This window comes from Scyliorhinus torazame, chromosome 3, assembly GCF_047496885.1.
Source record: "Scyliorhinus torazame isolate Kashiwa2021f chromosome 3, sScyTor2.1, whole genome shotgun sequence".
NCBI lineage: Eukaryota > Metazoa > Chordata > Chondrichthyes > Carcharhiniformes > Scyliorhinidae > Scyliorhinus > Scyliorhinus torazame.
The window spans coordinates 69,086,113-69,096,987 of record NC_092709.1 but is presented as its reverse complement, the minus strand read 5'-3'; the positions used below and the strand labels follow the sequence as shown (position 1 = coordinate 69,096,987).

Here is a 10,875-nt window from a genome sequence, read left to right as displayed (position 1 = left end):
TGTCTTCATCATTCTTTTAGAAGGTAAACAGTTGGGCTTTCCAATTTTCTCGGTGATTTTAGTTTGTGTCCCCTCCCTCCTCGGAAGTGATTAAATGTTATTACATGTGAAAGTGGGGAGTATTAAGGACACGTTGCTTTGAGACTGGGTTAAGTAATGGGTTAGAGTATCATTCTTTTTCCTTTGTGAACTGAATGAAAATCTTACCAAGATTCATTGAATGAAAGTTTTCTTTCGAAGATGACTAAAATTCCTGAGTCTCAAAATTGCTTAGAATGGGAGGATGCCTGGCAAAGCAAATTGGATAAATGAGCTGGAATATGGGGCAGGAGTCAGTGACACTGAGTCTCTCACCTTTTTTTAATCCAGCACAAATTTCCTCAGAAGTGAGTAAGGCAATTTCTAGTACCTAACCCTGCCCTCCAGTCCCTTTTTCCAAATGCCTAGAGGGGGAAGTGTGATTGGCATCGATCGCAAATCCCGAAATTCTGCCTCAGTTGCTTCCAGTGAAAAGTGTGCCTGAATGATGCAAAGGCAAATAATCTGACATTTCAGAAATCCCAATGGGATAAAAGCAAAACAAAAGTTGTGTACTATTCCTGATAGAAGTGGACAGCTCTATCAGAACATCTAGCTGCTTTTGACAAAACCCCACGTGCCACACTGTGCAACCCCCAATTATTGCACAGCAGTGCCCAAAATCTTGAGTGGGATACCTGACTTCTCCAAGCAAATGACTCAGAGCAAATGGGTAGAGTCAGGATTGGGACAGACCAGCTGCACTTTTTGGCACTGGAGTACAACCAGGGGAACGCCAACTATTTTGATCAGTATAAATAACCAAGTAAACTAAATCAAATAAACTGAGGGACAAATTAAAGGGACAGTCTCTTAAAGGGAAACTGCCTTAAACAAAAAATGAATCACAACTGAAACTTATAAAACGTCAAACCAAAATGTGATTAAAGGGGTCAATAAAGCACCCCTGCCCCTTTGGTGCCCAAAGGGCATGGATGGTCGCGAGGGTGCCACTGGATACCACATGGTTCCTCTCAGGGACACCCGGCCGCGAATGTAGCCGCAATAGAGGGGCAGAACCTCGGGATGGACGACCTCCTCGAACTCCAGGGCCTGACTCACTAGTCATTCATCTGAAATCACTAATGCTTTTGTGTAGAAATCATCGAACATCAAACACTCTAGCGATTAGCAATTATATTGGAAGCTTTAGTTCATGGAACGCTGGTTAAAAACAAATTAATTTTTTTATGAACTTGAGTTATAAAAACTTAACCCAGAGTAATATCTTGGTATAAGTAGGACCTGCAGTTTCAGTTCTATAATCTCATTTGGAGATTTAGATAAACCATTTAATTCTATTCCAGCCTTTCACCATATGAACATTTGACCAGATTGGTGGTAGTACATTACAGATCACTCAGGGAGTCCAAGTTGCTGTGGCAATGAACACTTTTACCAGCATAGATTTCATTGTATTTACAGTGCAGAAGGAGGCTATTCTGCCCATCGAGTCTGGACCGGCCCTTGGAAAGAGCACCCTATTCAAGCCCATACCTCCACCCTATCCCCGTAACCCAGTAACCCTACCTAACCTTTTTTGGACACTAAGGGCAATTTAGCCTGGTCAATCCACCTAACCCGCACGTCTTTGGACTGTGGGAGGAAACCGGAGCACGCGGAGGAAACCCACGCAGACATGGGGAGAACGTGCAGACTCCGCACAGACAGTGACCCAAGCTGGGAATAGAACATAGAACATACAGAGCAGAAGAAGGCCATTCAGCCCATCGAGTCTGCACCAACCCACTTAATCCCTCACTTCCATCCTATCCCCGTAACCCAATAACCCCTCCTAACCTTTTTGGACACTAAGGGCAATTTAGCATGGCCAATCCACCTGCACGTCTTTGGACTGTGGGAGGAACCGGAGCACCCGGAGGAAACCCACGCAGACACGGGGAGTATGTGCAGATTCCGCACAGCCACAGACCCAGTGGGGAATCGAACCTGGGACCCTGGCGCTATGAAGCCACAGTGCTATCCACTTGTGCTACTGTGCAGCATGTTGTATTGAACCTAGCAACTGTGCTAACCACTGTGCTACCGTGCTGCATGTTGTAGTCTGGAGTAATGGTCCATGAATCATGGTGGTAGAAGCTTCAACTTTCTTTCCATCACATGGCTGAGCAGGAATCTCTCCCTCTGTGTGTGAGGTTGATGCAAGTTCTGGGGTGGGACTTCCAGAACGTCAGGCTCACAGACAGGGACAGTACCCATTTCATCACAAGACCTCCCATCTTGATAATCAGTGCCACGTATCATTTTTGTTCCTCTTAACTAGTACAGTCTGACTTTATTTGTGGGTTGAGCATTTACAATCTCAGAGACTGGCATGCAAATCAAGTCATGGCCTTTTTTTTGTGCGAGTGATCTTGGTAATTCTTCAGTCATCCACTGAAAAGGAGGCCAAAATAATTCCATCGGGTGAATAAAACAATAAACATCATTTAGAAACGTTGAAATTATAACAAGTTAAATCGGTGATTGACTGCAGAATCTCAGCTGTCAATCTTTATGTGTGCTAATGGTTAAAAAAAACTATCAACAACTTGACATCTGTCGGATAGATTTCTATATTGGCAAATATCTTTGAAGGCATTTACATTTGCCGGCGCTTATGTAGTTACATTGTATACCCTCTGTTGCCCTATTATGTATTTACTTTTCTTCCCTTTTCTTCCCATGTACTTAATGATCTGTTGAGCTGCTCGCAGAAAAATACTTTTCACTGTACCTCGGTACACGTGACAATAAACAAATCTAGGCCAATCCATTTAAATGTTGAAGTTACATTAATTATTATTTGAGTGAACTAATAATCTACAAAATATGGTTAGCTGGGGCGGTATTTAACCGTTTCAATTCCAGCTGAGCAATTTAAGGTTATTAATTCCCCCCACCCCAATTTGATAGACATCCCAGTACTTGGACACTTCACCGGTCGAAACACATGAAGGATACCGGGCACAGTATGCGGATGCTCCGGCTCCAGGTTTTACATGTACCGTGGTACAATTAAGATCATGCAGCGACAATGCAAAGTGAAATGTGATGTGCATATAAGCAACAATAAATCAGTTACAGTATTGTTATTAGTCGAAACGGTTACAGTATTATTATTAGTCTAAACATCCTAGTTACCCCTACGAGTCAATGATTTGTTTACAAGTCACCGAAATGAGAGATATACGGCTACATTCAATTGACCAGCCAGAATATGGGAGCTGTTTTTGAAACCTGTTTTCCTATAGTTCAGACAGCCCTCTTCTTTTTTTACAGAATACATGTCTACATGATCATATACCGATTACATTTGGCTTTATTTCATAATCGAGGAAAAGAATGGCTTCAACACGTTGCTCTATTTATGTTAGAAGACGTTTAAAATTGCACTTATATCATTCGGTGGCGCCCAGGGATCATTCTAATCGCTGCTTGAGTTAACGCGTTAGGGAGGATTGATGCGGGCTGCCCGCGTTCCTCTGCTTCACTGTAAAGATATGTTCCCGACAGCACTGACATCGCACCTTGAAATGTAATAAGATGAGTTAGTCACTTTCCCGGGTCCGACTGTGCTGAAATTACACCCGTTATGCCGCGCCCTTCTCTACCTGATTTTAAATTGAGTATCAGGTTTATAATAGAACCAAAATAAGCAGGGGACATTCAGTGATGTAAAGTTGTTGAATGCTTGGTCAGGTAATGTGCCTCCTGTCGTCCAAACATCGTACTTGACAATATCGACATCATAGAGGTCTTAATAGGTAAATTCAAAATGTGTGATCAAATTGGTTTATAATATATCAAAACAAAACAAGGAACATTTCCATGAGTTTGAACTTAGTATGCCTCAATGACTGGGGATGTGAGTGTAAACATCTCCCATATTATCTTAAACGTTGATTCCTTAGTGCTACAGACAACCAATTGATCTTCCAATCTAGCGGCCACAATTGAGAAAATATCTCCAGTTTTTGATCTCTAAATATATTATTAATGATGGCAGGAATCCTGACGAAGGAACGCGTTGAAAGGTTGAACAACAAGGCTAGGGTTATATTAAACTTGATTTAGGGATGTTTCGTTCATGCGAACAGTTCCAAACAACTGGGTCGCTGATCTTCATGGAAAAGGATGTTTGTGCGTGAGCTCCATCTGAAAATCACGTTGGCATTAAGGTATGAAGTCGGAATACAATAGCGACGTATCAATGACATAAATTCATATGAGCTTATTGGTGGATTTCTAAAAACTGCAGGTGAATAATCTGTGACGGTTGATAAAAGGAGTGTTGCTAATATGATAAAGGGTTTAAATGACATTGTCACCAGTGGAATGAAAAGACTGGACGTTTAGAGGGCGCTTGCTGGTGTTGTCTTTTACACTCCATCAGATATCATTTAGAGTAAGCCGTTCTAACAGCGGTGTTAACATGTAGATCGGCCACGATTAACATTAAAATGAATAGGACCAGCAACATCCTTTCTGAAAAAAGATGGACGCCTAATGAATCCGAGTGAGACCCTTTTCTGGATTGGGAGGGAGGGAGGGGGGGGGGAGGGATGTGCATGTATTCGGTCAATGATCGGTTCTGTTCGTGCGTTCGGATTTATTAAGAATCAAGACATGTCCCTGGCAGCGTGGCTGCACTGGGAGGTGATGCTGGGTAAAGCGCAGTGCTAACGCTGCTTTTCCCGACTGCTGCTGCTTCAACCGAGAGGAGGCAGCGATTGCCAACCCAGTGCTTCTTGTTTTCTCATGTATTTCCCCCTCTTTCTCCCCTCTCGTCCAAACGGCGCCACACAAAGGATCTGAACCTCGCAACAAATCCTGAAAGGGAAGGATTATACCGGCTCTGCAGTGTTGTGTGTTGTCTCTCTCACTCTCTCGTCGGCAATGCAAAAGATTATGCAGCATATATTCGTCTTCCTGGCTTCTTGCTTTTGCGGACTGGCGTTCGGTGCCTCGAATCCCACCAGTGTACAAATAGGTGAGTTATCTTCGAGCAAATCTACTGTGCATTACCAAAGAAAGGCGCGATTTCCTATTTTTTCTGGACCCTGCTGTGTGAAACCCTCCAATTCTGTCCCTAGTAGTTGCCTTGCTGCAATCCCTTATATATAAAAAAATGTTCGACAGACAACGGAGTGGCGATGGTAGAATTTATTTAACAAAACTTTTCCCAACGGAGATTCTTAATCGCAAAAATGTTTTTCAATCTCAATGTGTTCTTTTTATCGCCACCGCCTTAATTCCGTGTTGATTCCATTTGCTGCACGATTTAAAATCCCTTTCAATGAGTGATAGCACGGATAAAAAACAGTTGTTGTTCCTCTGTTACAGGAGGGCTATTCCCAAGAGGAGCAGATCAGGAATACAGCGCCTTTCGTTTAGGAATTTTTCAGCATAATTCGCACGAATTGAGACTGACGCCCCATGTTGACAATTTGGAGGTGGCGAATAGCTTCGCCATAACCAATGCATGTAAGTATCCAGCCTCACCGGTGCGGGCTGATGTTCGGTGTATTGGAATGCCTGCAGCATGAGAAGGGACACGCTCTGCAAGCGGGGGTTTATTTTCTGTAATGTTAATCTGCCTGAACTTCACGACTGGCTGGATGTTATGTTGTCTGTCTGTGCTAGGCTGCTTTCACCGTGTCCGTCTGGAAAAGTAGTCCTGTGATCATTGAAAGTCGCATTCAGAGAGGGGGGGGGGGGGGGTCATCATACGCTCATCCCAACCATCGGATGCAAACCTGGTGTGTCTCTGTGTTGCGATCAGGATGGCAGTGGTCGCCAGGCACATTGGTATTAAGCGAAGCAGGCTACTAGTTAGCGAGCGACTGAGTTTGGATTGTTATATAGGGAGGGATTAATTGCCAGGACAGCCAATCTAGATGGACCAATGTTGACTTTGGATTTTTTTTTACAAAGCCTAATATTGAAGCCGTTCTCATGTATTGCAACTTTCTCAAGTCCCAAAAAGAGGTCACATCACAGTGATCCACTGCAGACGTCATAACACTGCAGTGGTATAACCAGCATTTAGCCCACTGAGTGGGTTCCCATCAAATAATATCATAGAGTTAGTGCCCTGGGCATCTTGTTTGATGGGTTGATGGGAAGGAGAGCGCACATTCCACTGCAACCCGTCACCACACAGCATAATGTCTCAAAAAATGAAAACTACACGAGCAATCTCTGAGGGAGTTACTGAAGCGAAAAGCTCCGATGTACTATTGCAAACCACTGTGCTTCTTACATGTGAACCATAAGTCGCGTCCCGTGTGTGCATTCTGACTGGCTTTATGTTGAGTTTTGTCAGTGGGTTCCGTGTAGCTTCGATGTGCAATGACTTGAAATGGGTGCCGGGCTGGCTGGGGACGGATGGATTGGTGTGTCGCTTGCGAGAGGCTGCAGGCACTAAACCTGGCTTCATCTGCACACATCTGAGAACTAACAACCTGTCCTGAGAGTCAGGAGCTGGGAATTTGAACAAATGCGATTTCAATGTTTAATTGAACCGCCTTGTTCCCCCATCGCCTGTTCCTGATTATATAACCGAGGCAGTCTGTTTCTGAAAGTGACGATTCATTGCTCATGCTGATTTTTTCCCCAGTGTATTCCCGGTGATTGGGAGCCCATTCCTGCGGGGCTCTTGTCATTGTTACAAGCCCCCGTGTCAGTTACAAATAAAAATACACCTTGACCCCCTGGGATACAGTTGGAAATGAAACCAAGCGCCCTCTTATTTGAAGTAAGGTGGAACCATTTCCCTCTGAGCTGGACAATTGCGAGGTGTGGGTAATTTCGCCCAGCCCTGGAATGAAACATTTCTGCAGATCTGTGTTCCTGCTGTCATTTCCAGTGACACGGTGTATGTGTGTTCGAGGGCATTATGAATATTAATGCGACACAGCTAGTTCGCTGCACAGCACGACGAGTTCCTTCTTGCTGTTGTGGGAACGTTAATTGGGTTTTAGCAAAGCATCCGATGTACGTCACGATTATCTGAGGGTTTTGGAAGGGGGGGACTGGAATCATGAGGAGACGATCGACAAAACACCCTCTCATCGCTAACCCGGCTTTTCACACACATTTCGGTCCATGCCATTTAGGAGACGATTAGTGGAATTTCAACCCTCCTCGCAGATGTTTCATTTCATTATTTTGTTTTGCAAAAAATATACTTTATTCGTAAAATATCTGGGGAAAAATCAAAATGGCCATCACACAAAGTGCAGTAATATTCAGGCTCTCTACAATACATGTTGCACTCTGAGGCGCTTCAATGCAGTCAGAAAAACGTTCCAGACATTCAAAAATGGTCATTCCACATTGTGCAAAGACATTTATTTAAGGTGCCTGCATGGATTAAGTTGCACTCGGAGGTGCTTCAAGTCACGTTGGTGTAATGATTCAATGCTGAATGACTACACAGCTTCCCGGCGGACACTTTCACATTTCTGAGCCAGGTGGGAGATTTCCTTCATTCTGGGCCAAGGTCCGCTCAGCAAAAGAAATAGAAAATCCTCATTTAAGCGTCATGCATCTTCGGCATTAAGTTGCCAGCGATTTTCAGACCGAATTCCCTGTCGGGTAGTTACACTCGGGATCTACAACAGTGCCAAGATTCATTGATGTGATCAGATGTACCGCGGAGGCATCAGTTCCTGCACTGTCACTCACTCCATCTGGAAGAGTTGCAGGGGGCGCAATGTGTTCGCTGACCGCCAGGGGGAAGGCTGGGGTCAGAAGAAAAATGACAAGAATTTGACAACACAGCCAGGCCATTCTGCCCACCAGACCGATACTGGGAGTCGAAGCTCCCCACAGGAGCATCCTTATACTTTACCTCCATCAAAATCTTTCGGAGTTTGCGGACAGCCGAAGCCCAAATTCGGCATGAGCATATTAAATGTGAAGTTTTGTCTGGGTTGTCACAAGGGCGTGCATCATTTCAAGTTAGATTTTGTGATGGTACTTTTGGATGATTAGACCCTGGGTGTACAGCATTTTTAAATTCGACACATTGTGCTGCCGAAATCGGGCAGCGCTCACTATTGTATTCAAACCGCTAGATTCAATGCTGGTTCAACACCTACACTTTCTAAGTCTTCTGTAAAACGCTCTCAATAGATTTCATGTGATCAATATCGGTTTGCACCGGCAATCTTCCTTTGGCGATTTCCTTTCTGATCACTTTAAACACAATTAAATCATGTCAATTATTAAAGGAATCGTTTAAATAACTTGTATTTTTTCGATGAGTCCATGAATTTAAGGTGGATCACAGCGCGTGTGAATATTGGTAGATCTTTTGAACAAATGGATAAACGGCAGCAATTTCTTGGTGATAAACAGAACTGAACTACCAGTAATGTCAGAAAGACCTCAGTGCCTCATTGAGTCCAGTGCTGTCTTTATCAAACATCTACAAACAGGAACTCTGGCTAGTTTTATTCTTCTCAATCCTGGAATGCAGAGGCCGATTTGTAGCGTCATTAACCATGACCTAATTGGAGCCGCTGATTCATGGGCTTCTGGTTAAATGAAGGAGTTGCCTGGTCTGCATCACTCAGCTCCTTGTAGGCAGTAAACTCGTTGATCCACCAGTTCAGCCTTCGCTGTTCTGTATTAATGATGTACAAGAAGAGCCACAGAACGGCAGCATCGAGGTCATTGCCCAGAACGGAGTACACCAATCATCTCATTAGTTTTTGTCAGCTTGTAATTTTGTTATGGTCAGTTTGTGTGTGAGAAAACCATTAAATAATCACGGTAAATATATGAAGTCAGGGAGCTACAGTAAAACCCGTGAACAATCGCGGACGATTCTTAATTGTATCTGAAAGTGATGCAAGGAAAATCAAGCCCACCTCCGAGGGAGTAGTGGGGCTCATGGAGACTCAATTGTTCAATATTTTTCTCTCAATGCTTCCTCTTTTCCCCCTCCCCAGCCAGGCGATGTGAATGTCATAATCCAAGACAAAACAATTGCACTTTAATTGAGGACAGTTTTCTGTGAAGGGAGGGTAGTTGTTGGTGGAGAGGTGCAGTGCTAGCTGGCATGTTCAGGTTTAGCAGCACTACCTGAGCCTGGTTTGGCTGAGTTTAGATTCAGTAGGATTGTGGTAGATTGTGGCTGGAGGTGAGATGTGCTGCCTGGGCTCCATTCCAGAGGTGAATTCAGTGTGACTGCCCTTGACATCAAGGCAGGATTTGGTTGGGTGAGACATCAAGGAGCCCATGCAAAATTGATGTCGGGGAATTGCAGGGAAAACCCTCCACTGGTTGTAGTTCATACATAGAACAAAGGAATGTGGCTGTGGTTGTTGGCGACCAGTCACCCTGGCTGCAGGAGTTCCTCAATGTAGTGTCCTAGGCTCAACCACCCTCAGCTGCTTCATCAACGATCTTCCATCCATCATGAGGTTGGAAGGTGTGGTTTCTGATGCTCCACACAGTGGTCCGGTATGCTTGGAATTCCTCAGATACTGAAACACACAGCAAGACCTGAGCAACATTCTGGCTTGGGCTCATAAGTGGCAAGTAACATTCATGCCTCATGACCATCTCCAACAAGAGTGAATCTAACCATCTTCCTTTGACATTCAATGGCATTACTGTCACTGAATTCCCTACTATCAACATCCTAGGGGTTACTATTGGCCAGAAACTGAATTGGCCCATCCGTGTAAATACCAAGACAACAAGGGCAGATCAGAGACTGGGAATTCTGCAGGAAGTAACTCACCTGCTAACTGCCCAAAGTTTGTTCAGCATCTGCAAGGCACACGTCAGGAACATGATAGAACACGCTCCACTTGCCTTGATGAGTACAGCTCCAACATTGACTTCACCCACCGGAACACAATGAGTACCATATACATGATGCATGACAGCAAGCCACAAAGGCTTCTTTAACAAAGCCTCCCAGACCCTTAATCTCTTATCATCCAGAAGGACAAGGACAGCAGACACATGGGAACGGCATCAACTGCATGTTCCTCTTCCATTCCTTCATTGTCACTGGGAAAAATCTTGCAACTTCCTATCTAACAACATTGGTGGGAGTATGTTTACCACTCCAATTGAAATGCTCAAGAAGGCAGCTCAACTATTCAAGGACAATTAAGGATAAACAATAAATATTAACCTTTCCAGATATGCCTGGCACGAGTAAAAAAGAAAATCAGTTTGACAAAGCTATTTTGGAACCAGCTATAATTTGATTATTTGCCGATTGCCATTCATTACAGAAGATCATTGATTTATCTTGAATTCAAAATTGTCAGTTAAATCTTCCTACATATAATTTTTTCCTAATATATTTCATTACAAAAGTTCGGTCTGGGCAAATGGCAACCCAATTTACAGTGCAGCTTCACAATAACAGTCTTGAACATGTTCTCATCTGAAACACAAGTCTGAACACAAAATTCATAATAGGAAAGCTGTGTGAAAAACAATGAAAATCCATGCACTGAGAATGAATGTAGCGAAAGCTCAACAGTTCCCAAGTTCATAGCTCATTGTTTCAAGTTAACATGCAACTCTGTGGCATCTATCCTAACGTTTACGTAAGACATTACAATAATCTTTCAGAATTAACAAAATTCTTTTTCAGGAGTTACTTTCACCTTCAAGTCCCATTAAAACATGAGAGGTAAATTTGCATAGATGTTTCCCCGATTCAACAGGACCTTTGGTGGAAGGGCCATGAGAACCATTCAAAAATGGCATCAACGGGACTTGTGTGGTTTCTGCAGTGAGCATGATTGGGTATAATCT

At 43.6% G+C, this 10,875-nt stretch overlaps 1 protein-coding gene across 6 annotated transcripts in view; it reads left to right on the top strand.

Moving 5' to 3' along the window:
* Positions 1-4,112: 4,112 nt before the first annotated feature.
* The window catches only part of LOC140408507 (glutamate receptor 2), a 332,477-nt gene continuing 325,714 nt past the window's right edge, over positions 4,113-10,875 (top strand). For 4 of the 6 annotated variants that reach the window (XR_011940120.1, XM_072495792.1, XM_072495789.1 and 1 more), the window contains exons 1-2: positions 4,705-5,071; positions 5,425-5,565. Coding sequence is in view for 5 of the 6 variants with exons in the window: in XM_072495792.1 (XP_072351893.1) it covers positions 4,978-5,071; positions 5,425-5,565 (235 nt within the window). In the remaining variant the exon portion in view is untranslated. Of the gene's footprint in view, positions 4,260-4,424; positions 4,598-4,704; positions 5,072-5,424; positions 5,566-10,875 lie in introns of those variants that run through there. The other 2 variants (XM_072495791.1, XM_072495790.1) reach the window with 2 other exon arrangements.